Source organism: Neofelis nebulosa, chromosome 11, assembly GCF_028018385.1.
Source record: "Neofelis nebulosa isolate mNeoNeb1 chromosome 11, mNeoNeb1.pri, whole genome shotgun sequence".
NCBI lineage: Eukaryota > Metazoa > Chordata > Mammalia > Carnivora > Felidae > Neofelis > Neofelis nebulosa.
The window spans coordinates 73,391,364-73,418,032 of record NC_080792.1 but is presented as its reverse complement, the minus strand read 5'-3'; the positions used below and the strand labels follow the sequence as shown (position 1 = coordinate 73,418,032).

The following is a 26,669-nucleotide window of genomic DNA, read 5'->3' as shown; positions in this document are numbered from 1 at the left end:
AGACTACATTTTGCTCTAGCTGTTACTCTTCTTGGTCTCCTGCTTAAACCCTCCTGATTACCTAACCTACAGAGAGTAGCAGCTTTTGGACTCTAAGCTCTGTGAAGGCAGTGATCATATCTGTATTGTTTACTGTTGTTTTTATCACAGAGCCAGGCACAGAGGAAGTGCTCAGTAAATGCTCATTGAATAAATGAGTGATTAGGATAAGCATCGTAGCCAGGTAAAGATACCACATTGCATATTTACAAAGTTGAAGAAGTGACTGCTGTGTCAGCTAGTCTCTCTTGGCCCTGAGGCAGTGTTGCCCTTGATCATGGACTTGGTTACTACTAGCTGCATACAGGCTGTTGATCACTGTGTGGCCAGGAGGATCCTCTCTATTGGTGGATCTCTTAACCCTTGTAAACCATATGAAAAATCTTTAAAATGAAGTCTTTGAACAAGAAAGGTATCTCAGACCCCCTGTTAAGTGGTGATTTTGTGTTAAAACAGCCTGCAAATCCTGTTCTAACAAACACAAGGGCCTAGAGTAACTTCTTATTTAGTGTTCCAGAAATGCCAGTAATCTTTGAAGACTTTTGAAATGCACTTGGCTTGAACCAATTTCTGAATCCTGAAGCAGAGTCTTCATGTACATTTTATGGCTGAAGTGTACAGCAAATGGCTCTTGGTTAGATTTAGAACACATTTACCATGTTCTGTATCTGACCCAGATTGAGTCTCCATGTGATACCTTGCTTCCTCCAGAAGGAAATTTTGAAGTCTTTTTGCACTTTTCTTGCACTTGCTCCTGCTTACTAGATCTCATTTGGATTCTCCATACTTTGATAAGAGGCACTGCCATAAGGAGAAATTTTCTTATCTACTAGTAGTACTTCCAGGAAGATCCTTGTTCTTGAACTTTCAAGAAGCACTTGTTATTAACGTTTTAGTAGAGCTAAATTCCTGAACACTTAGTGATACTTGAAAATCTCTGTGGTTTATAGTACTTTTGAAATAGCGTTTTAAATTACACTAACTAGTTCATTTAACGAAGGTGATCATGACTCCCTTGAATCTTTAGCCTTAGGAGAGGACAAAGAGTGTTTTAAACTGAGATTCCTCAGCTTGGATAGTGTATGAAGTTGGTGAACCTCAGCTTAGGGGAGACAAAAAAGTTCTCAGGAAGTAGTCTCCAAAGCAGTCTTGGGCTTGTCTCCGTAGTACCTTACATAGACCTTTCTTTTAATAGAAGTGCTCTCCTGATTCCAAAGCCCGTGCTGTTCCTCCTTTGCAACACAGTACTCATCATTGGTCAAAGGCACCTTGGAAACTCCAGTATGGTCCCCTTCCCTATTGGAGAATCTTTTCTTTAGTGTTTGTGAGATGTTTAGACCCAGACTACTTTGAGTAACCACCTGCTGCTGCAGAAGACAGCTACCGAAAGAAGAGGTTCTTCCACCTACTGAAATGGCAGTCAGTTTGTTTTGTTCCTTTCCTGTTGACCAGGAAGCCTTGCCATGGCTGCACTGTCAAAGGACTTCTTTTGTCAAAAGACTGCTCCTCCTTCCAGTTGAGCAAGTCCAGCTGGGAACCAGGAAGTTCTCACTACACCTTGTGCCATCTCATTCCTAGGTTAGGGAGCCATTTCAAGGACCCATACCAAGCAGAAGATGTGGCAATGAATACATATAGCCCAGAAACTAAAGTTAGCCTGGGGCTAGTCACACATAGACATAGCAGTTTGTCTGGATAGTAGCTGTCACCGCTGTGCCCATGGCATGTCTGGCTTGATCGCTTTGTCTGATGGCTACCCCAGACTTAACCCACAAAGGAGATGCTCTGTTGAATTTGAGGAATATTGATAAGGTAGAGTGTGTAGTAGTTGGAATGCTTTAGTGGCTCGGGGTCCATGGCAGAGGGCAGAGGTAGAAGTAATCCAGGTGGAAAGAGGCAGAAGGATGGTTGAGGTTTGTGTGAAATACATGATATTTAGTGGTCCTTGGTGTGGTTAGTCTAGTGGACCAGGTATTTCCTGCCCTCAAAGATTCTCTCAAGCTTTGTCATGAACTAGAAAGCATTGGAGAACCTTTGATAGTAAGGCCCACCTTCAAGGCTCTGACATTTACTTCACACTAGCTAAGGCTGTTAGAAGGAGGAGCTAGATTTGGCATTCTAACCTTTTTGGATCAAACGTCACATTGGTATACATTCTGATTTTACCTGTGTTGCCACCCTCTGATAGGTAACTACCCAGTAATGGCAACTGCTTCTTTTACAGAAAGGCGAGAGGACCTTCGAGGAGGATTTATGCTTTGCTTTTTGGATGATGGAGCAGGAATGGATCCAAGTAAGTGATGAGATGATTGCTTCTTTGGGGGAGGACGTAACTCTTTTTACAAAAAACTTACCGTGTTGTTTTTGTTACCTCACTATTGTGATTAGAAGATCCATCTGGAGAGAGAGGTCTGTTGCAGGATCATAGGCTTAATTCCACTAATGGATTTGCCAGGTCTTGTCCTAGCATGGGAGATAGGATCTGAGTGGCAACCTGAAGTCAGTCAGATTACCTGTCTCTTGACAGTGTACTTATCAGCTTGCACAACATCCTAGAGCTAGAACTACAGAGGTCTCCCTCAGCCTTCATACCATGTTCTGGTAACAGAATAAGGTCATAGTGATGGTGGTGCTGACAGGCCAGTCTGAGATTGCCTCCATTTGCCTCATGGTTGTGAATTTCTTTAGAAAATGTTTTTAGTAAACACACAGCCCTGCTTGGATTTAACAAGGTTCAGACCTTTGATTTTTGAGGATCCTGGGAAAGAAATGCAAATGCTTCACTTTCTTTTGTGCCTGCCACTTCAGGTGATGCTGCCAGTGTGATCCAGTTTGGGAAGTCAGCCAAGCGAACGCCTGAGTCCACCCAGATTGGGCAGTATGGGAATGGGTTAAAATCGTAAGTATACTAGAAACCTGTCATAGGACTCCGTACAAAATCAAGCAGTGCTCTCTTGCTTGTGTCCAATGAAAATTTTCCTGCTCCTTATCCCTTCATCACTGTAACTCTGGAACAGAAGAAAAGTCAAAAAGAAGTGGTAGTTTGGGGACTTAATAACTGTTGTTCTAAATCTGTAGTTTTCCTTACAGATTGAAAAGTATGAACATCTTAAATCAATTGGGGTGAGTGGAGTTGTAGTTTTCTCTTGGCAGTGTGCTCTGGAACCACATCTCTCCTCCTGAGGAAAATTCTTATTTTTACCCTGTGGTTGAGGTGGTTGTTTTTGGGGTTAGGATATCTGAGATGGTAAAGGATTGTTTCATGTCACAGCACTGTTCCTTGAGCGCCTGCCATATGGGGATCCAGGGTGAGTAAAAGATCTGAACCCTCCCTCCCAGAAGACAGGGTCTCCACTCATATGTCCTGCTGGACTCTGTAGCAGGGACCTACCTAATGTCTTCAAATCTCTTGGGACTTCTTTCTCAGCCCTTGGTTCCCACTTGTTTGGTGTTTGGAATGTGTTGTTCTGATTTTCAGTGAAGCCCCAAGAGAAAGGTTTCTATTTCTGAAGTGCTCACTTCCAGCTGTACATACCTTTGGATGGAATAAGATTTAGAGTTTGTACAAATGGAATTCTGAGTCACGTTTCCAGTCTTGCTGTGGAAACGTGTTGTTTTGTTTGAGAGAGGATGGTGCTTTGGTTAGTTAACAGTATCAGTAGTCCCTCACATGCAGTGTGCTTTGGGTGTGTGGCAGGGGAAGAGAATGCTTACAAAGACATCAGGGACATGGTACCTGGACTTTTTGATTTGTCTTTCAGGGGAGAAACCAAATGGAAAAAACAGGCACTTACCATGTGCCAGGCACCATGCTAAAAACTTTACTTGGATGATTTCGTTTAATTCTCATTATACCCCTTTGTGGTGTAGGGACTATTATTTTCATTTTCTACTGAGGAAATTGAGGTTTATGGGGATGAAGTGATTTCCCCAGAGTTATAAAAATATTGGCCTGAGCGTATAGCTGAGATAAGAAGCAGGTCCTTCTGACTGCAGAGCTGGAGCTGTTCTCCATCTCACTTCAGTCACACAAACTAAAGTTCAAATCTCACCTCAGCCACTTAATTACTTCTTTGGCCCTCAGTTTCTTTTTTTTTTTTTTTTTTTTAATTTTTTTTTTTCAACATTTTTTATTTATTTTTGGGACAGAGAGAGACAGAGCATGAACGGGGGAGGGGCAGAGAGAGAGGGAGACACAGAATCGGAAACAGGCTCCAGGCTCCGAGCCATCAGCCCAGAGCCTGACGCGGGGCTCGAACTCACGGACCGTGAGATCGTGACCTGGCTGAAGTCGGACGCTTAACCGACTGCGCCACCCAGGCGCCCCGGCCCTCAGTTTCTTCCTTTGTAAATTGGGATTATAATACATACTGAATAAGTTAAGGATTAAATGCTCTCATTGCTGTGAGAGCCCTAGACTAGTTTCTGGATTTTTTTCTTTTTTAAGTTTATTTATTTATTTTGAGAGGGAGAGAGAGAGAAAGCAAGCAGGGGAGGGGCAGAGAGAGAAAATCCCAAGCATGCTCTGTGCTGTCAGCACAGAGCCCGATGTGGGGCCAGAACTCACAACTGTGAGATCATCACCTGAGCCGAAACCAAGAGTTGGATGCGTAACCAGCTGAGCCACCCAGGCACCCCTAGTTTCTGGATTCTTATTTTATTTCTCTTTTGATCTTTCCATGGCAGATTTCCTGGCCTGATTCACTGGGTCTGTGGGTTCCGTGGGTTCCTCAGGTGATTCCAGCACCGGTGCTCTAAGTCCCCAATGACTGTAGTCTCCTAGAGTCAGTGTGATAGAAGAAGCCCTGACTTCCCTTCTGGATTATAGGCTAACCTCCTCCTAACTGGTTTTAGTAATTTTGTGACCTTAGGCAAGCTGTTTCATGTCTCTGAAATCTATTTCCTAATCTAGAAAATGGGGTTCTACTCTTTGACATTCTCTCTTACAAAGCAGGCTTAAGGAGCAAACAAAATGTGACTCTGACTGTGCTTAGAATTAGAAGACCAGGAAGTTGAGAGTGTTATTAGCATAATTTAGTACAATGATATTTGTAAAGGACCCATTGAGGTTGGAGCCATCTAGTGTTGAGAGTGTATTTATTTTGATACCAATTCAGAAGTTGAAAAAGTGTTTCGGGAGGGAGTGATTTGTGCTGAGAATAGGGCTGAGAAGCAAGGAAGCCAGCAGACATGGTATTTTTGGGGTTGTTGCTCTTCAGCCTCCAAGGTCAGGTTCAAAGAGGGAAGAAAGAGGCACAAAGTGAGAGTTTTTGCCAAATTAGGGCAAGAGTAAGCTTTGACAGAAGGCAAGGTAATGTGCCTCATTTTGCCACCCATAAGCTTCAGAGAAGAAGGAGGAGGGCTGTGAAATTGTCAGGGGAAGGAGGATTGCCAATGTCTTAGGAACTGGAGGATGAAAAACAGAACTTGGCAGCCCCCAGGGTGTCTCTGGATAGTGTCCTGGGTGTTTTCCTGAGCATTTGGGGGAAATGGGACATGGCATTCATTTGTGTGTTTGGCATGCTAGCCTGGTTTGCATTTGTACATAGAAGAGAGTATTGAGGCTTCCCATTGCCATCCTCTCCCTGGGGTATTATGGAGACTAATGAGATAATAGCCATAAAGCCCCAGAAGCTACTCAGAAGAAGGGAGCTAAACAGTCCCATTGTTCATTGGGCAATGAACTGTTAGAACTTCTGCCCTGTTCCACGTTGCCCAGAAAGGCTTGTCCTTGCCTGTTCCTCAGATGATTGAATGTGGCCAGAGGAAGGAAGCAATCGATTCCATTCAGACTTTTGCCTTGTGGAACCCAGCCTCGAGGCACATTTCCCAGAACCAGTTGCATACAGAAGCAGGGACCACCTATGTCATAATGAGCTTGAGGTGGCAAAACAATTTTGAGACAGAAGATGGTTATAGTTCTAAGATATGAGCCAATTATAGACCTTAAAAACTGTGATTAAGAATTATATTGTGTATGGTTGGGGGGGTCAGGTTTAGCTGAGCTTTGGGGTCATACCGTTGTTTTTTTTGTTGTTGTTTTTTTGTTTTGTTTTTTTTTTTGAGAACTTATGAGCATAGATCGTGGGCTATGCCCTTGATGGCTCTGCCATTTGATGAGTGAATGAGAAATACCTGATGGGAACTGGATGTGGTCAGCATGTTGAAGGTGTCAATTCCTGGAGGGAAACTTGATGGTGACACATTCAAAGAGTACAGCAGCCCTTGTGTAGCTGAGATGAACCTGGTGCATGGGCAGCAGGATTACTTGTTACCATTGTGGCAGCAGGTTGGGGGTGACACTAACTTGGGGCTGACGATCGCTGGTGAATGTGCCCTAGAAGGGTGGTGAAGGAGCCCTGTATGGTGGGTAAGTGGGGTCAGGCAAGTTGTGAGGAGTGATGAAAGTTGATGGAAGAACAGAGGAATGAGGGCCGTGGGCCTCAGCTCAGGGTCCTAGGATGGAGGGAGGTCTTGAGAAGAGCCTCCTAAAGGCAGTTTTAGTCACATCCAGAGAGTGAATTTGCTTCTTTTTCAGATGAGTTTTTGAATCCCTGGGAGAATAATCCATTTTTGCTTCCCTTTCAGGGGCTCAATGCGCATTGGGAAGGATTTTATACTCTTCACCAAGAAGGAGGATACCATGACTTGCCTCTTCTTGTCCAGGACCTTTCATGAGGAGGAAGGCATTGATGAGGTAGGTCCTATCCTTGTGGTTTGAGTTGCCATTTAACATTTTCCAGATCTGGGGCACCTGGATGGCCCAGTCAGCTAAGCATCCAACTCTTGATTTTGTCTCAGGTCGTGATCTCACAATTCATGAGTTTGAGCCCCGCGTCGGGCTCTGCACTGACAGCATGAAGCCTGCTTGGGATTCTCCGTCTCTCTCTGCCTCTCTTTCTCTCTCCAAAAATAAATAAACATTAAAAGCAAGCACACAAATAGACATTTCACACATCTGACCAGGGTCTTTCTGTAGGTCATTGGCCATCGATGCTGGACTCATTGAGGTTGCAGGATTGCAGCCACACCCCTGTTATTGGATTAGCTGGTTGGATGAATTGGTTGAAGCATCAGGCAGACCTTTTAGTTTAAGAGAAGGTAAAATCTCAAAGCTTCAGCGAACAGTTGTCCTGTTTCTGAGAATGGGGTCATCAAATGGCAGGAACCAAGGATTTGTACCTTCTTTAGAGCTGCAGCCTGAATTCATTCTGGCAGGGTGTCAATATGGAGTTGTTTTATCAAGGGGAGTGTTTTGGCTTCATAACTATGGGTGGAGACCACAGGCTGTAATAATAATAGGAACTAATAATTGGAGCAGCATAGTCTTTCCTATATGATGGTGATTTTGTGGAATGTGCTATGAATGTATTTTCCTTTTGAAGAAATATGTTGCTTTAATCGTCTGTATCAGAAGGTACAAGTCAGATCCCTATAGGGCCTGGGTAGGTAGTGAAGCAGGTGGTGAGTGTATGGAAATCATTGTTGTAAGTTCTTCACTAAATGGCAGATGACAAATAGCCCCAGGTCATCATTGCTATATTGGAAGGAAGTTCTAATGAATCTAGAATATTCTGATTTTAAAATGTGTTGGTAATTAACTATGCAAGCTAAACACATGCTCAATTGATTTTGTTTGTGGCCTGGTGGTTCACATATCTGCAGAACTGGTCTGGTGAGGTCTGTGCTTCCTCATGGTGGGGATCAGGGATAGCCTCAGTCTTCCCAGCCTCAGACTGGACTCTTACCTTCTTACATGTGTGAGAAGTGGTGACTAGAGCTTTAGAGAGGGGGTTAAGAGGGTTTGCAGAGAGAAATCCATGGCTGCTGCATAAATAGGTGAATTTGGTCAGGTTTTCAATCTGATTAATCTCTGGTGGTTAGCTGTGGGTAAATTTGTGCTGGCCCTGTTTAGATGAGCCTAAATCATAGCAAACTAGTTCACGTTGGGAATGAAAGGTTGTCTTTTTCTACTGCCTTTCCTTGGCAAGCCGGTGGATGTATTTGCCTTTTTGGTGCACTGCGTCAGTTCACCCATCATACATGGAGTGAGAGAGGTGCTGTGGCTGGAAAGAACAATCTCTTGGGAGAAGGTAGGGCAGGAGAACTTTTGCCCATGCTGCGATTTTCAGGAATGTTTCCTGATGGACTGTGGGTGGTAGGAGGTGGGTGGTGAAGTCCATGGAAATCATCTGTTCAAGGCCATCACCTTCCCTTGTGGGAAGGGACTTGGCAGAGGTGCCACCTGAAGAAAGGTGGTGGCCTCTGGAGATCAGGGAGGGTCAGTCAGGCTTGACCTCAGGGCCTTGGTGAGTGTGCAGGACTTAAAACGGCAAGCTTCAAAGGGATTTTAAGCAAAGGTGTAGCAGTATCAGTATCTTTTATAAAAAGGTCAGTTTGGTTGTTGTGTGGTGATTAGATTGGAAAGATGGAGGTGTTGGAGTAAACTAGTTGAGATGCCCTGGCTATGTGTAGCCTGCAGGGCTGCAGTAGGGAGGCGAGAGATGTAGGAAGAATTGTCATAGCAGTATCAGTATCTTTTATAAAAAGGTCAGTTTGGTTGTTGTGTGGTGATTAGATTGGAAAGATGGAGGTGTTGGAGTAAACTAGTTGAGATGCCCTGGCTATGTGTAGCCTGCAGGGCTGCAGTAGGGAGGCGAGAGATGTAGGAAGAATTGTCATCTCTTTAGCATGTGGGGCCCACAAACCTGATGTTTGATTAGCAGAAAGGGGAAGGAGGGTCACGATGCAGGTTCTGATGTGGCAGCTGGGGCATGGTGGGCTGTCTGGAGCTGGTGAAGAATGGAAGAGAGTGACATCCTCTTCTGCTAGTCTTTGCTGAAGAACTTAAGTTTTCTCCTGGACACGCAGTTGGGTCTGGGTCCAGAGCTTGAGGGGAGGCCTAGGCTCTGGAAACCTTGGTAGCAGATGAGCTCACCTAAAGGAGCATGCAGAGTGAGAAGAGGACTTGGGATCTCAGGGATGCTAACATTTAAAGTGTAGGAAGAGGAGAAAGTGGCAAAAAAGACAGGAGTGGGTAGGAGGAAAACCAGTAGAGTGGTGACATTGAAACTAAAGAAGTGTCCCAATGGCAGGGATGGGTGCCAGTGGAAGTACATGCAGTTTAAAGTAATATTATTGTCAAAAAAACAAAAAACAAAAAAAAAAGCTCTTATCACCTGGGGCTGCTGTGAAAAATGGGAGTTGCAGTGTGAGGTACAGATTCACAGAACACAAATGGAACTCGGTTCCCCTGGTGAAAAACCTAGGTTGAAATTTTTTCCTTACTTGGTGCTAGAAGGTCACTATTTTGGATTGTACTCTAGTGCAAACTCAGCCAAGATTTCAAAATAAGATCATTTTTGGCTGGTTAGGAATGTGTCCAAACCAGCTCTAGGGATGAATACCATCAGACATTAAGCTTCTTAGAAACCAGTAAAATCTCTTCCAACCCTCAACAGTTTTATCACCCTGGCACTTGTTAAAATGCAGTGTCCCTTTTTCCTTAGGTGGAGGGGGGCATGTGATTTGAACCTTTGAGGTATCTGGACTGGTTTGCTCTACAGAGGGGATCAAGCAGTCAGCCATCCCTAGGCTCTCATGGGCAGCTGGCTGGGGGAGGAGTACATCTAAGCCTGTGGGAGTGGCACTTGAGGATACAGTTTTAGAAAAAAGAGGATTTTTTTCCTCTTAGTTTTATTGAGGTATAGTTGATAAGGGTAGGATTTTTAAAAACATAAACATAAGATTAAATTCCATAATATGAAAGAGTATATTAAAATATGGGTACAGTTGGGAGAATAAGTATAAAGTGAACATGATAGCTGCCATGATAGACTGATACTAGGAGTTCCCAGTGTGCCCCTCACCAGTTGTATTCCTTATTGCACCTCTGAAGGAGCTGCCTTCAGGTAGGTTTTGTGATGATTGCCTTGTTTCTCTTTATAGTTTTGTCACCTGTATTGTGTGTACGCATTTTATAGAAGTGGGCTCCTACCATAGGTTTTTTTCCACTTTGCCTTTTTCACCTAACATTGTTTTTGAGATCCATCCATGTTGATGTTAGTAGCTGTTTGTTCATTGTCGTCACTACACAGTATTCCGTTGTATAAATATACAACAGTGTAATTTATCTATTGTGTATTGGATATTTGTGTTACCCTTACATGTTTGCTGGTACATAAGTGCGGAAGTTTCTGCTAGGATATAACCTGGGGATGGAATTGCTGAGTTGTAGGTTTATATGTATCTTTGGACTTACTAGATAATAAATATTTTTTTGGTAGTAGAGTAGAATTATTAGCAGATTAGGAGGAAGGCCAGGGGCATCCCAAGCAGGGCACCCCTCATGCAGAGACCCCCCCCAACAGCATAAATCACATCCCAGAGGATCTAGTGCTGTGACGCTGAGTCTTGGGAAGGGGCAGAAGCCACAGAGCCTCTGGTGCCAAGCTGCAAAGCTTGGACCTCACCACTGGGGCATTGTGGAGCCACTGTGGAGAGGGATGAGATGGATACACATTTTGGGGGAAGGCTGTTCTGGGTCCTCCCTCAAAGTATCTGCCCATGTTTACTCCAAAGGTGATAGTTCCATTGCCCACCTGGAATGCTCGCACCCGGGAACCTGTCACAGACAACGTGGAGAAGTTTGCCATTGAGACAGAACTCATCTATAAGTATTCTCCCTTCCGCAATGAAGAGGAGGTTATGTCTCAGTTCATGAAGATTCCTGGGGACAGTGGTAAGTAGGCTTTGAGCCTGCAGCCCCTAGAATCCAGTAGCTCCAGAGCCATGAGGAGTTTGGGGATGGGTAGGGGGCACCTGGAGAATGAAAGGATTTGTTTCCCAGGAACACTGGTGATCATTTTCAATCTCAAACTCATGGATAATGGAGAGCCAGAGCTAGACATAATCTCAAATCCAAGAGATATCCAGATGGCAGAGACTTCCCCAGAGGGCACGTGAGTGTGGCTGGGAAGGGAGGGAAAGCTCTGGAGGTGACTTCAGGGAGTGGGGGAGAGCTTGTTCCCTGAATTTCCCAGTATTGGAGTTGATGAAGCTGAGCATGCCCATGCCTTCTTGCCCCAAGCAGAGGGATGAATAGGACAGCAGCTCTTCAGCTAAGCCAAAAGAAAAGGTTAATTATCTCTGGTCCCAGTTCCTTGATTTGACAGAAAAAACCAGAGTCTAGAGAGGGGAGAGGATTTGCTGGGTCTGTAGTGGGGCCAGTGGTAGGGCCGGGTCAAGTGTCTGTGGAGTGCCTGTGCTGGAGACGTGAAGGGTGTGGTGCCCACAGTGAAGGAGCAGCCCTTCAGGGTGGTGAGAGAAGCCAAGATGTGAGGTGGAAAGGTGAAGGGCCTGCAGAGAGTTTGTCCTACCTTACCTGTGGTCAAGCTGATTGTGGGGTAGGTGATAGCACTCCTTTGTTCTTGCCACCTCTAGGAAGCCAGAGCGGCGCTCATTCCGCGCCTATGCTGCCGTGCTCTATATTGATCCCCGGATGCGGATCTTCATTCATGGGCACAAGGTGCAGACCAAGAGACTCTCCTGCTGCCTGTATAAGCCCAGGTAGGGGCCTGCCCACCCTGGTCTGCTGTTTCCCTTGAGCTGAGAATGGGGCCTCGGCTGTGATTCTCTGGAGCATTGTTGGAATGATGCTAGGAATGATGATAAGAGGCTCTGGCAGTGTTGATTGCACTTGGGCCTTTAAGCTGCTTGTGATTTACCACGTAGAAACTTTTGAGTCCTGAGGGAGGGACACAGATGGCTGATAAGCTATGGAGGTTGGCTGGTGAAGCTCGTTGAGCATGAGTGCCTTCTCTGACATGGAGGGTGCCCTGCCTGGCACCGTGAACTATCTGAGCCTCTCAGCTTCAGGGCCAAGGGGCCTTTAGACACTACACAGGAGAGCAAAGGCCCTGGCTGATTGCTGAGATTTATTTCTGCTCTGAGATTAATGACACACCTGGTGAGTAGTGGGGTTGCTAATCAAAGGTGGAGCAAGGGGCCAGTGGAATAAGGAATTTAGTCTTTTTTGCTGAAATGTTTGTTTTTGACTCATTATCAGTGTAGCCTGGGAGGAGGCAGGAAGGCAGAGTGTTTCCTGAGTTGCTCGGGTTGCTGTCCTACCCCACTGCTGCTTGTGTCTTCAGGTTGCTTTTTCCCCTGTTCAGGATGTACAAGTACACATCAAGCCGTTTCAAGACTCGTGCAGAGCAGGAGGTGAAGAAAGCTGAACATGTGGCACGGATTGGTAATGCCCCCCACCCCCTGGACAGGAGTAGTCAGGTTGGGGTTGTCTGGGGAATACTTGTGGCCACAGCAGGATCCAAAAAAGCTCCGTCCAGCACCCAGGAGCAAGTTGTTCTCCTAAACCACTGGTCTGGTTCCTCTTGTACCCCTCCCCCTGCATGCCAATCCTCTCAGCAGTTTTTCTCCCCAGACTTTATTTTCTCTTTATCAGCCATTTATAGGGACTTATCTAAAACAGTGACAACTCTTCAGCTTGCCTAGAGTGAAGAATCTTACTGTCTTCTGGCCCAAATACTTGTGAAACTGATTATCCTGACTCCAGGGCAAAAATCTCAAGGTCTCTCATGCTGACAGGGCTTCGGGGCTGCTTGATGGAGAGTGATTGGCTGAGTACTTTGATAACTTCCTGCTCCTGTTGAGGCTGTAACTCTGGTTGCCTTGGGCAGTTTTAAGCATGTCTCAAGTATAAATAGTGCCTGTTTTCTTTAGGGCCTCCAAACAAAAGGATGTTCCTTTTCGTACCAACTCTACATTCCAGGCAGGGAGGTTGCTTTCCCAGCTGTCCTATTCCTTGAAAGTGCATACATATCTTGTCCAGTGGGTGCTACACTGTTGGATTCAGGAAGGATGACTAAGAATTTTGAACCTTTGAATTCCTTTTCATGATTTCTTCTGGGTTTTAGCTGAGGAGAAGGCACGGGAGGCGGAGAGCAAAGCTCGGACATTAGAAGTTCGCCTAGGTGGAGACCTCACACGGGACTCTAGGGTAAGGCCCTAGATCTGAGCAGCTGTTGTCTAGCATTTCTGGCATTAGGATCCCAGAGCTGGCCTGGCTCAGCTCCAGTCTAGTCATGAACTCCTTGCCCTAAAGCTGCAAAATGGGATGTTTCCATAATCACTGTTGGATACACTGTATGTGAGAATCTTGGCTAATCATTTCAACATCCTGACAACCATGTAAAGTGGATACTGTTAGTATTCTCAGTTTATAGAAAGGAAGACTGAAGTGAAGATGGTCGCTTGCCCTGGGTCACACACAGTAGTGACAGTCTGAGCAGTTTTCTACCCTTCCCTGTCTGACACACATGTCTGTAGACTATTATTTCAGTTGGGGGTGTTTCCTCCTTCACGTGAGTGAGCCTGGTCAGGTGAAACACAGCTTTTGAGTTTGTCCTCATCAAGACCACTTTCTGTAGAAAGAAGTAAATCTCTGAATGTGGTTTTGAATTCCTGTGATTTAAAGAAGTTTTAGATGTTTGTTATAATATTGCCTGCTGTGGCCCAGAGCACCTCCTCCCTCACTTGTGCCAATGTACATTTCCAGGTAATGTTGCGGCAGGTCCAGAACACAGCCATTACCCTGCGCAGGGAAGCTGATGTCAAGAAGCGGATCAAGGAGGCCAAGCAGCGGTGAGTGCCAGGGCTGGCTTTTGGTTTTTTAAAATTCTGTAACTTTTGTACTCGTTATTGACAAAGAGCTTGGGGAATCCTTCCCCCTCCTGTGCCATTTTTGTCACAAAGATTGCTTTGAGAAAACTGTTGATGTTGTGATCCCAAATGCTTGTCACATGCCCACTGCAGGTTTCTTGGCTGAGGTAGGAAAAGCCAGGGCAGGGCCAATCCCTGGAATTGAACACCAGACCTTCCTTCCTGGAAACTCCCTTTCTTTCCTTCCTTCCTCCCTCCCTTTATTCCTTTCTTTCTTTTCTTTTTGTTTCCTCACTCTCTTTTTTTTCCTTCTATCCTCTCTTGTCCTTTTTTGTTTTTCCCTTTTCATTTAAAGGATGTAGAAAATGCTTATTGTATAAAACTTGTAAAGCACAGATCATTTAAGAAATAGGATTTTAAAACTCCCTTTTATTTATATTATTTGGTAATATCTTCTCTTAATATTTTATCTGTGGTTACAAATGTGGAATAATGCTGTAAATTGAGTTTTGGACCTTTTTCATCTGGAATGGGCACTTGTCCTGGCTCATTTGATTATCTCCATGTCCCACCTTATGTCTGGAGCTTCTTGGGGCTCTGGACCTTGAATTCCTGGGTTGCTGCTTCATGGCCTTCCTATCATAGGCATCAATTTCAGGTTTCTTCTAAGTCATTTCACTGCTCCATTCATCTGCTTTCCAGCTCCATGATTTTGTTGATCTGTATCACATGATAGTCTCTTCTCTCACATACACGTTCATTGTGCGGGTGAATTTTTGTCTTTTTAAGATTAATTACTGTCACGTTAGTAGAATAGGTATAACCTTGTGTTTGGTCCACCATGTAACTATCTTTGCAGCGATTTGTAGCCATTTCACAGTATCCCATTTATACTTAAATCCATCCCTGTTTTGTTACCAAAAGCCAAAGTCATATGCTTTTAATTTGGGATGTTTAGAGTCACTGTGCTTCATGTATCCTCACCAAGTCTAATAGGTTACACACTGAATGGAAATGCAAAACTTTTTGCTTAACGTGTCTCAAGTTTCAAGCGTAAGCTAACATATCTTAAACACCATGGTATTTGTGTGTTAATGGGTTGATCTGCTTGAATTTATCTCATGTCTTCTCAGAGCACTTAAAGAACCTAAGGAACTGAATTTTGTTTTTGGGGTCAACATTGAACACCGGGACCTGGATGGCATGTTCATCTATAACTGTAGCCGCCTGATCAAGATGTATGAGAAAGTGGGCCCACAGCTGGAAGGGGGCATGTGAGTATTCCCCAAGGAGGACTTTTCAGCCCAAGGCAGATGGCAGGGAGGGTTTTGGCCAATGGGGTGACAGAGCAATGTCTTCTTTCTCCCTGCAGGGCATGTGGTGGAGTTGTTGGGGTTGTTGATGTGCCCTACCTGGTCCTGGAACCTACACACAACAAGCAGGACTTTGCTGATGCCAAGGAGTACCGGCACCTGTTGAGGGCGATGGGGGAGCATCTGGCACAGTACTGGAAGGACATTGCCATTGGTAATTACCTTTTTGTTCACTTCCAATCTTAAGATACTCTTAGCACCCAAGGGTGTGAATTTAGGAAGAGCGAGAGGCTAGCTCCTAATATGATGTGTGGGTGTTTGCTTTCTAGCCCAGAGGGGAATCATCAAGTTCTGGGATGAGTTTGGCTACCTCTCTGCCAACTGGAACCAGCCCCCATCCAGTGAGCTACGTTACAAGCGTCGGAGAGCTATGGAAATCCCAACCACAATCCAGTGTGGTGAGCCAGTGGTCAGAACCCCCTTCTGACTCCCATGTGATATAGTCCATGAACCTCTTTTACTGTACCCTTGCTGGCCTCCTGACTTGACTAACATTCATGGACTTTTGGTCCCACTGGGGATGTCTGTTTGGTGATGGCCCTGGGAGCTCAGCCTTGGGACTGTGCCAGGTTCTACCTGTCCCTCCTGAATGAGGCAGAAGGTGTCTAACCTGCCAGACCTCATTTGGTTTGGTACCACATTGTTAACAGTGTGAGTAGTGACTGAGCCAGGATCCTGTTGGAGGGAGAGGGGCTGGGAGTGTTGAAAGTCCACGATGTAAAGTGTCTATTCTTGCTGGAATTACTGTCCCTGAGAAGAATTACTGTTCTTCAAGGGAGGCAGAGTTGAAGCCAGAGTGAAGATCTTTGCATGGAACGTCGGGGGGCATCTTTGCCTTGTGCCTGCTTGGGAGGAACCTGCTTACAATTGTTGTCGGGTATAGCTGATGTTTGTTGGGGTGTTTTCTGTGTCACAGATTTGTGTCTGAAGTGGCGAACCCTCCCCTTCCAGCTGAGTTCTGTGGAAAAAGATTACCCTGATACCTGGGTTTGCTCCATGAACCCTGATCCTGAGCAGGACCGGTGAGCACTTGTTCTAACAAGGAGATTGTGGGTATCTCCTATCTCTCCCACTATATTCTCTCCACTCTTTGGGTAAATAACTCGCTGTACATCTTGAAGTCATTGCTGATATCCTCATATTTCTGTCTTTCTGCAAATAATAAGTGCCCTGGAAATACGAATACATGTCTGTCCTGCAGTGAGTATTAATTCTGTACATTTGAGAACCCTGAGGTTGTTATACTATGGTAAGAGAATGGGTTGACTGAGGAAGAAGGACCATGTCCTACTTAGAACCCTGTTTTTTAAGTTTATTTATTTTGAGAGAGAGAGAAAGCAGAAGCCAGGGAGGAGCAGAGAGGGAGGAGGAGAGAGAATCCCAAGCAGGCTCTGCACTTACAGTGCCCGACGCAGGGCTTGAACTCATGAACCGTGAGATCATGACCTGAGCTGAAATCAAGAGTTGGATGCTTGGGGCGCCTGGGTGGCGCAGTCGGTTAAGCGTCCGACTTCAGCCAGGTCACGATCTCGCGGTCCGTGAGTTCGAGCCCCGCGTCAGGCTCTGGGCTGATGGCTCGGAGCCTGGAGCCTGTTTCTGATTCTGTGTCTCCCTCTCTCTCTGCCCCTCCCCCGTTCATGCTCTGTCTCTCTCTGTCCCAAAAATAAATAAAAAATGTTGAAAAAAAAATTAAAAAAAAAAAAAAAAAAGAGTTGGATGCTTAACCGACTGAGCCACCCAGGCACCCCTAGAGCCCTATTTTGCTACAACCGTCCTAGCACCTTTTCTCAACAGATGTGAGGCTTCTGAACAGAAGCAGAAGGTTCCTCTGGGGACATTCAGAAAGGACCTGAAGACACAAGAAGAGAAGCAGAAGCAGCTGACAGAGAAAATTCGCCAGCAGCAGGAGAAGCTAGAGGCCCTGCAGGTACATGGGTCATGGGCAATGGGCAGAGCCAGCCTGTATCAGGGATCTGTCTGGGATGGGACAGGAACCCTCAGTGACTCACTGGTTCTTGAGTACACCATGAGCGTTTAAAAAATTTTTTTAAGTGTTTATTTTTGAGAGAGTGAGGGAGCACGCACAAGTGGGGGAGGAGCAGAGAGAGAGAGAGAGAGAGAGAGAGAGAATCTGAAGCAGGCTCCAGGCTCTGAGCTATCAACACAGACCCCGTTTCAGGGCTTGAATCCATGAACCGTGAGATCATGATCTGAGCCAAAGTCAGACACTTAACCTACTGAGCCACCCAGGCACCTGGCCTTTTTTTTTTTTTTTCCTTTTTTCTTTTTTCATGATGATCATTTTAAAAAAGCAAACTGTCTTATTTATATGTTCCCAAGTGGTCAGAAAATAAATATCCTACCATAGAGGTAACCGCCACTAACATATTCTTCTAATTTTTTATGATTGCCTACATAGTCATAAATATATATATATATTAATAAAAATATGGAGGTCACGACATATATATAATGTCATCACACACACACAAACTGTTTTTTTAGCACACAATTTTCTTGGGATAATTTTTCAGGAAATTTTAAATAATAAAAGGGTTTGTAAAATTTTATGGCTTTTTATAACTGCTTCCAAATTATCTTCCAGAAGATGTGTTAATTTCTGTTTTTTTACAAGCAGAACATTTATTTTAGGGTATTTTTTGCACATTTGACAGACAAAGCTATGCATCTTAGAATTTATTTCATATTTCTAAATTGGATAATTTTTTTCCTTTTCTGTTTTTTCAGATTTATTTTTTTCTTAATTGATTTGTCAGGTTTTTGAGATATATTTGAGGTATTAATCCTTTATTGTATTTATTATAAAAGTTTTTTTTTTTTTTTTTTCTGGCTTCCCTGTCTGTGGAGATGGTCACACTAACCTGGATGTCTTATGCGTGCCTTCCTGTCTGCTGAATCTCACTTGTCCCTTCTGGCCTTGTCCGTTAAGCTTTTCCTACTTTTTCTGGCTTCTTTTGTAGGAATTTAGTCCATTGACACTTTTTCCTGGTCTCTCCAATGCTAGGTTAATCAGACATAGAATCCTGTAGTTTGCTGATGGTTTAGTGACTTTATTTTTTGTCTCCCCAGTGAGAATGGGAGTCTTATCATAGTAGGGAGTTTTATAATAGGCCTAGGTTTTCTTTTTTGTTTTCCCACTGTCCCAGACACATAGTAGGGATCCAAAAAGAGTTTTGTTTGAATGTACCAAGATATGCAAACAACCTGATCATCATGTTTCCTGTGCAGAAAACCACACCTATCCGTTCCCAAGCTGACCTGAAGAAATTGCCTTTGGAAGTGACCACCAGACCTTCCACTGAGGTAAAGCCCAGGCACAGGGGAGGAGCTTTTCCTTAGGTGTCTTGTGCTAGGATCAGTGTTCTCACTTTCTCTGGATCTTTTTTAGGAACCTGCACGTAGACCTCAGCGACCTCGATCACCTCCTTTACCTGCTGTCATCAAGAATGCCCCAAGCAGGCCCCCTTCTTTGCAAGCTCCCAGGCCAGCCAGCCAGCCCCGAAAGGCTGCTGTCATCAACACCACCCCAAAGCCTCCTGTCCTGGCAGCCCGGGAGGAGGCCAGTACATCCAGGCTTCTCCAACCACCGGAGGCACCCCGGAAGCCTTCTAACACGCCGGTCAAGACTGCATCCCGGCCCACCCCCATGGTGCAGCCACTATCACCATCTCTGCTGCCCAACTCCAAGAGCCCTCGGGAGGTCCCTGCTCCCAGAGCAATCAAGACTCCAGTGGTCAAGAAGCCAGAGCCACCTAGTAAACTCTCCCCAGTGAGATGCTTTTCCAACCTGAACCTACCTTCAGTGGTGTAGGAGTGGAATCAGGCTGTGTCAGAGCTGTACTGGGGGAGCTTTCTGTTGCCCTTCAGGAGGAGTCTAAATAATTGAAGGGAGTTCTTCACTGCTCCCTTTGAATATTGGTCTGCCATAAATTTGAGTCACTTCCATCAGCTTCTATGCTGTGGGCATAGGTTGGCAGCCTGGTGGCAGCATTGGTGGGCCGCAGCAGATGGTCAGTATGTTTCAGGGACATCACACCTGGCTGGCCAGGCAGACTAAGAGAGAAGTGAACTGAGAGGCTCCCCCTACGACAGCTTTGAGCAAAGGTCCTCGTGGGCACAGGGACTAGGAGGTTGCTGTGTACTGAGTAATGTCAGGGAAGGTTCAGCCCTGGGGGGACTGAGAAGCATACAAGTAGAAAAGCTCCTTTAGGCCAGATGAAATCTTCCTGCACCTCAAGGGCTGACAGGGCCCCTCACATTCCCTCTCCTGTTGCTGTAGACCACTCCTAGTCGGAAGCGGACTCTTGGGGTTTCTGACGAGGAAGAAGCTGAGGAAGAGGCTGAGAGGAGGAAAGAGAGGTCTAAGCGGGGCAAGTTTGCTGTGAAGGAGGAAAAGAAGGACTTGAATGAGGTAGGTGGTCCCAGGTGAGGTTAGATCCTCCTTCCCCAGGGTTGCAGTCTGCACCAGCTCTGTTTCTGTTTTGTGACCTCAGTCTTCCAGAAACCCAGTTCATCTCTGTAGGACTCTTAGTTATGCAGATGATTTAGAAACATGGTGTCAGGTAGGCTTCTGAGTGAGACTGGCTTCTGGCTCTAATCACAGGCTGGAGATCACATACAGATGAGGAAGGCTTGAAACCCTTTGCTTCCCTGTGTCTGTGATTTTCTGTCCTTTGTGTGTTATCTTGTTTATACAAGGTAGATGATTTAGAGAGCAGCTCTTGGTGAGGCATGGAGATTTAAACAGCCATATAATGCAATATGAAGTGATAGCTGATGACCCTGGGTGGCCAGTCATGCAAAAATCTGCTCTTCAGGGGCATTGGGGATGCCTCTAACAGACTGTTCTTCTTGCAGCTCTCGGACAGTGCTGGGGAAGAGGATCCAGCTGACCTTAAGAGGGCTCAGAAAGGTGAGTTTGGGGAGGTTCCTGGCAGCCTGTGGGGGAAGCGGGTATTCGGACCCCTCGGCCAGCAACAGCTTATCTTAAAGACTCTTGGAGGCTTTCCTGGCTCTGAGCTTTTGTGCAGCAATCATTCCAAGTCTGATCCCAAGAAGAAGTCTGAAGAGAACACACCCTTATGTGTATTTTTAGCACAAATTTCTTGGCTTGCACCTCTAGCAGTCACTCATCCTGCTGCTCTTTGGTACCTTCATGGTAGATGGGGAAGGAGACTAGGGTGGCTGCGCTGCATGTTCCTGGAAAAGTGCAGGGCAAGCATCTAGGGATTCTTGTCCCTGCAAATCCTGGGGCTGCCTCTGTCAAGGTGACCCTGGCTGAGTGGGGGAGTCTATAGTTTTCTGACACTCACTCCATCCTCATTGTCTCAGATAAAGGGTTGCACGTGGAGGTGCGTGTGAACAGGGAGTGGTACACAGGCCGTGTCACAGCTGTGGAGGTGGGCAAGCATGTGGTGCGGTGGAAGGTGAAGTTTGACTACGTGCCCACAGACACCACTCCGAGAGACCGCTGGTAATGCCCCTTTCCAGAGGCTGACAAAATTGGCCAGGTGTTGGGGTGGGGGAGTGGGGGGGTGGGTGTGTCCCTAGCTTTCCTGCAGACAGCCCATCCTGGGAGTCTGGGAGACACATAATAAATGCTGTGTGCCTCCTAGGGTGGAGAAAGGCAGTGAGGATGTGCGGCTGATGAAACCTCCTTCTCCGGAGTACCAGAGCCCTGACACTCAGCAGGAGGGTGGGGAGGAGGAGGAAGAGGAGGAGGAAGAGGAGGTGCTGGTGGCCCAGCAGGCTGTAGCCATGGCAGAGCCCTCCACTTCTGACTGCATCCGCATAGAGCCTGACACCACTGCCCCCAGCACCAACCACGAGACCATTGACCTGCTCGTTCAGATCCTCCGGTGCGTGTGTCTTCCCACTCGGGCTAGCAGTGGCTCTCCACCTTGTTCTTGCTGTTCTGAATTCCTGTCCCCACCTTCTTTTTTTAGGAATTGTTTACGGTACTTCCTGCCTCCAAGTTTCCCCATCTCCAAGAAGGAGCTGAGTGTTATGAATTCAGATGAGCTAATATCATTTCCTCTGGTGAGTCTGGCCTAATCTTTGGGGTGGTTTTTTTTTTGTTTTTTTTTAACTGCACATGCCCTTGCCCCTTTGTGCTTGTGATTACAAGCTCTCAGCTGTGTTCCCACCCCCCAGCCAGTACCCCCCCCCCCTTTTTTTTTTTTGCTAAAAGGAATAGGAGACTTACTGTAGAAAAAGAAGCAGCTTAGCTGGATAGGATTGTGGTGTGCAGAAGCCGAGCACACCCTACCATAAGATGCTGGGGCTGAATCCTCATGGATAGAAGCCTAGTTTCACATTTTACAATGAATATGTCCTTCTTCCTCTATCCTGGCAGATGGAGTAAACTTGTCCCAAGCAATAGTGAAGAACTTAGGTTCAAAGTGCCTAAAAGTTGACTCTTAGAGGAAGGTAGAGATGTGTGGAAGCAAGCACTGGGTGGTGGTATGCTGTTGTGTCACAGGCCCTCTGCTGGACCTTTTAATGAGCAACAAAAGAGAGTGCTGCCTGCAGGGGACTAAAGATTTAGTAGAGACTGAATTTTTACCAGGTAGCTGGACAAGAGACCAATGAGAGCAGTCAGTGCTGTGGAAGCAGGTAGTTGGCCTGTGGGAGCCTTGGGGAAGGAGAGAGCAGCAGCCTGAAGAAGATGTGGATTTCTGCAAGTGCCTGTGTAAGTGATGGGCAAGGTTTGAGGCAGGGGAACTTTTGTGAGTGAGGTGTCAGAGGAATGAAAGTTCCCAAGTCAAGGCAGCAGGCATGTGGTGAGCATTTAGGGAAGAAGAGGGCCTGAGAGCCAAGTTATGGTGTGTCTTGAATGTCTGATCTTAGCTATAGTAGTTTAAACCTTGTGTGAAGTGGAGGGCCAGCAAAAGTTTGGAGCTTGGGGTTGTTGTTAGTCTGAACCCGGTCTAGGGCAGGGGTCAAAAAATTTTTCTGTAGAGGGCCAGTTAGCAAATATTTTCAGCTTTGTGGGTCTTAGAGTCTCTGTGGCGACTATTCCACTATTAGAGCGTGAAAGCTGCAGTAGATAATTTGAAGGAATGGATGTGGTTGTGCTTCAGTAAAGCTTTATTTATAAAAATAGGCAGCTGATTTGGCCTGGGCTCTAGTTTACTGACCCTGTCCTAAGAGGATACCTCTGGTGGCAGATTGTTTGGGTGGATGGAAGATGCAAGGGCGGGTCCAGTCGTGAAAGGTCAGAGATGAGGGAACGGGAACAGGAACAAGAGTGGTGAAAGTGGACTGGCCAGTAAAAGGGCTGTGTCAGAAGTTGTTGACAGGAAGCAAGTGATGGGGGAGGAGGCAGAGGCCACATGCTTCCCTGTGTCTCAGGCCTGTGGGAAATGATGACAAAGCTATTAACTGGAGAGAAAACAGAGGGTGAGGGCAAGAGAGGTGATGAATTGTGATTTGTGTTGGGCTGGAAGCACCGGCACCTACAGTTCTGGTGGTGTCCATTGGGCAGGTGGAGACTGGGGACTCTCAGTCCAACTTCTCAACTTGGAGGGGCAGGAAGGCCAGGGCTGCAGATGGGATCTGTGACTTGTCTACATCAAATGAGGTAGATATCTTTATGGTTGGAATAGTTTAAGTTTTCAGGGAGGAGTTTCTAGAAAATAGAACTAGAATCAAAACTGCAGGGCTAGTATGTTCAAGATGTCAGGCCCACATGTGGCAGGTATGTGCTTGAGGAAAGAGATGGGGATTTTAACCTCCATTAGACAGTGAGGTTAGGAGTTGAAGAAACAGGCTCAGAGAGGTAGAGTCTGTTGTAATAGAGCCCAGATTTGACTCCAGGTGCTTCTTTAGGACAAGGGTCTTGCCCTTCTTCCAGTGCTGCCTTGCTTCCCTGTGAGATGAGAAGGCAGGTGCAAGCTAAGGGAGCTAGAGGATGGCAGAGTTCATGGCAGCTTCCCAGAAAGCTCCATACCTCAACTCTTGACCTTGTTGAGGCTGCAGGTGCTGTCTGAAAGTTCCAGGAAAAAAAAACGCTGATAGGCTGGCTAGGATGGCCTGGCATCCTGTCAGTCAGATTTGTTGCTTTTGGCTTAAGGTTGTTGCCAGACACAGAGCAAACTCTGGGTGCAGTGGGATCTCTGCTGCTCAGACCATAAACACAGCCAGAAGCATCTGAGCCAATGCTTGTAAAAGGAGGTATACCACCAAGGCATCAACTTTATAGTCTGCTGACCAGAATGTGTAAAATAAGTCAAACTGATTTTTTTTAATGTCAACAGACAAAACAGTCTAATAGTCATTATGTTCTTGTCTGTCTGTAAAAGATCATCCTTTTTCCCTTCATGCTGGACTAGGAGTTCCATAAAGCCATCAGAAGGTCTTGCAAATGTTAGATTCATATATATGAATATATATGAATATATATGTTTAAAATAATATAACCATGCAAATCTGTGATAGAAAGTTAAAGAGTTAAACGAACACAGATCATGGGCTCAAAACATCATACAATTAAAGTTTTAATACTTTGGAGCCTGCTTGAACACTTAATTTGTGCTGCCAAGGTAATTATTTTCTACACAGAACTTGAAATTTCTCTTGCCATTTTGGTTTAATAGGATAATATTCTAAAATTGTAAGGTAAGTACTTGTAGCAAAATAGTTTTTAAAAACAGCAGTAAGGAACTGCTAAATGCCAAATAGCTCGTACATAGAAGCATGTAAATGCAGGAGTTGATATTACCGCAATGGTCAGTCAGGACCACTCATTTTCATCAAAATGGTTTTATCGTTCTCATTGGTGACTTATGAGTAAATTATGTTATAAATTTGAATTTAAAAATAAACATAAAGAGCTACTGCTCAAATTTTTTAATGAGATTCCATGTAACATTGCTTTTGAAGCAAGTTTTCTGCTACCTTTTAAAAGTTTGAAAAGCCTCATGTCTAGAGAAACTGCTAGTTAACATCATTTCCCCACACTTTGGAAGTTTCAGGTACTCAGGAAAGATAGTAAAAGCTCTGATCCTGCTTATATAAGTATATTATACAAATCTGAGGTATCTGCTATTGGTGGGTGCTTGATAAATGTTTCTGGAACAGGATTTTTGGTTCTGACATTGTGGGATGTGACTTGGAATGGACTGCTGAAAGGGCTGTGGTGAAGTTAGATGTGATTGAGCTGGGAGGGAGACTCATCTTTTTAGTGCTAACTGGAGTGGAAGAATCTTGCCTCACATTTCCTGATGGCTTGCTGTCTGCCAAGGCGTTTTGCTGAGTGCTTCACATGAGTAATCTCATCTCCATCCTCATGGCAGCCCCGCGAGATGGGCATCGGGTCTTCCACTCTGGAACTAAAGAGCCCACTGTCCCTTATATGGATATCCCTTCACACATCCTTGTGCCGAGCTACTTGGGGATACTAGTGCCTATCTAGAGGGGCCCTGGGGACCCCTGTAAGCCCATGCACTCACTCTGTGGGTTTCTCCCCTACAGAAAGAGTACTTCAAGCAGTATGAAGTGGGGCTCCAGAATCTGTGCCATTCCTACCAGAGCCGTGCTGACTCACGGGCCAAGGCCTCTGAGGAGAGCCTGCGCACTTCTGAGAGAAAGCTCCGAGAGACAGAGGAGAAGTTGCAGAAGCTGAGGACCAACATCGTGGCGCTCCTGCAAAAGGTGCAGGAGGTGAGCCAGGCAGCCCTCTCATTGCAGCTGGACCACCTGGTGTCTCAGGGAGGGGGGCCTGGGCACCTCCTGCTCCCTTCTCCCCACTCACAGGAATCTGTGGTTTCAACCCTGGCTGCACAGCATCCTGACCAAGAGGGCTGGAGGTGGTGCGGCTGCCTGGGCCTCATCCCAGCCAGACCCACGGTATCAGATTTTTGCCCTTGTTTAGATCTTCTGATTTATAGCCTGGTTTGAAAATCCTCCACGCCATGAAACAAAGATTTTCTCACTGTTCCAGATGACGCCCAGATGGGATTGGGTTGTCTAGAAGTGGGGAATACCCCTAGAGGGTCTCAGTCCTTCATCCAGGCAGTGAAAACTGAGGACATGGCTCTGTGTCTGTCTTGTGGATACCGGGTGAACCAGATAGGCAAGATAAGGTCCCTATCCTCATGGCCCAACAGTGGTAAGGGACGCAGAATATTGATTATGGGAAGTCCTGTGAAGTAAATACAAGAGAAGAAAAACAGGGAGGCCACTTTACTAGGGTGTTCAGGGATGACCTGAGAAAGGGGTATTAATATTTGAGCTGAGAGTAGAATCAGTCATACAAGATTGGCTGTGTGAGTGCTTTAGGCAGATGTAAGAGTAGGACCTGAGGCCCAAGGCAGGGAGTTGTGGGCCATAGGAGAAGAGGCAGGGCTTGTACAAGGTGGGATGTCCCTGGAGGGTTGTGGCACAATCCAGTTTGCAATCCAAGACATTTACTCTGTTGGTTGTAGGAAGGCCTGGAGTGGGGTAGAGGTTAGAACCCAGGACTTGGGTGAGAGATTTTGGTGGCCTGATTCTTGGATTGGTGACAGTGAGAAACACAGATTTGTAATATCTGAGGGAAAAAGGAAACAGGTGATTCTTCGGTTTGTCTTGCATCCCTAGGTGAGGGAAGGTGGTAGCCTGTACTGAGATGGATGCAACCTGGCGGGGGGGGGGGGGGGGTCGGTGCATTTGGCCTGTTTTGAATGTACTGATTCTTAGAAGCCTGCAACACATCTAAGGCAACCAGAAACCTGGGGTAGAGGCAGGGAAGTAGCAAGAAATCTGGGCGTCATCTGTGCATAGAGGATGGGGAGGGGGGAGAATGACCAAGATGGGATAGGCCTGACAGGGCGGAGGGGGAAGAGGAGGGGACTCTGGGCTCAGGCTCCATGGGCTGCAAGAAGGATGGGGAGGTGGTGGGCCCCCCCACCGCTTTCAGGCCCCCAGCTGACTGTTCCCTTCTATTCCAGGACATAGACATCAACACAGATGATGAGCTGGATGCCTACATCGAGGACCTGATCACCAAGGGGGACTGAAGGGCTCGGAGCCAAAAACCAGCTCCTCTGCCCTTCAAGGCAGAGCCCTCGGGGGGTGGTGTTTTGTTCTTGGGTTGGTGGACTTACCTTGGTTTGATTCACATGAAACATTTGTGCTTTTGGAGGGAAAAATACTCTGATTCTTTGAATCTTCCTCCCTAAGTTTATAAATATTTATTTTTTAAAAGAAATAAGATGCTGCACCTGCTGTGAGACCATACATTTTTTTTGGTAACTGTTGGGCAAAGAACAGAGAACTGGGATGCCAAGCTCCTTCTCTTGGCTCCTGGCTTCTCAAGATGTGGTAAATCCAGTGCCACCTGGAAGTCGGAGAGGCTTCAGGGGCAGGGCTGGTCTCTCCTAGAAGATGAACAGTGTTGGGATCTGAGGGGTGGGGGATGGAAAGACCCTCCAGAGTGGTGCTTCTTCTGGGGGCTCTAATCTGGGAGACCTCTGGGGGTAGTGGGTCAGGATAGAGAAACAGCACTGAGCAGGTTCTGTCTCAGGTCAGGGACGTGAATGTTGGCCCATCCAGCTGTCAGTCATTATGGCTGTG

At 46.0% G+C, this 26,669-nt stretch overlaps 1 protein-coding gene across 6 annotated transcripts in view; it reads left to right on the top strand.

Moving 5' to 3' along the window:
* The window catches only part of MORC2 (MORC family CW-type zinc finger 2), a 40,706-nt gene extending 14,385 nt beyond the window's left edge, over nt 1–26,321 (top strand). Inside the window, exons 4-27 of one of the 6 annotated variants that reach the window (XM_058690845.1) lie at nt 2,264–2,332; nt 2,848–2,938; nt 6,628–6,736; nt 10,621–10,780; nt 10,889–11,000; nt 11,482–11,607; nt 12,213–12,292; nt 12,975–13,057; nt 13,616–13,701; nt 14,853–14,993; nt 15,092–15,246; nt 15,362–15,490; nt 16,009–16,114; nt 16,887–17,019; nt 18,342–18,416; nt 18,502–18,882; nt 19,393–19,524; nt 19,971–20,025; nt 20,445–20,586; nt 20,729–20,971; nt 21,059–21,152; nt 24,588–24,767; nt 24,900–24,962; nt 26,045–26,321. In XM_058690845.1, coding sequence (XP_058546828.1) covers nt 2,264–2,332; nt 2,848–2,938; nt 6,628–6,736; nt 10,621–10,780; nt 10,889–11,000; nt 11,482–11,607; nt 12,213–12,292; nt 12,975–13,057; nt 13,616–13,701; nt 14,853–14,993; nt 15,092–15,246; nt 15,362–15,490; nt 16,009–16,114; nt 16,887–17,019; nt 18,342–18,416; nt 18,502–18,882; nt 19,393–19,524; nt 19,971–20,025; nt 20,445–20,586; nt 20,729–20,971; nt 21,059–21,152; nt 24,588–24,767; nt 24,900–24,962; nt 26,045–26,113 — 3,014 coding nt within the window. In that variant the 3' untranslated portion in view covers nt 26,114–26,321. Of the gene's footprint in view, nt 1–2,263; nt 2,333–2,847; nt 2,939–6,627; nt 6,737–10,620; nt 10,781–10,888; nt 11,001–11,481; nt 11,608–12,212; nt 12,293–12,974; nt 13,058–13,615; nt 13,702–14,852; nt 14,994–15,091; nt 15,247–15,361; nt 15,491–16,008; nt 16,115–16,886; nt 17,020–18,341; nt 18,417–18,501; nt 18,883–19,392; nt 19,525–19,970; nt 20,026–20,444; nt 20,587–20,728; nt 20,972–21,058; nt 21,153–24,587; nt 24,777–24,869; nt 24,963–26,044 lie in introns of all 6 variants that reach the window. The other 5 variants (XM_058690844.1, XM_058690843.1, XM_058690848.1 and 2 more) reach the window with 5 other exon arrangements.
* Nucleotides 26,322–26,669: the final 348 nt, after the last annotated feature.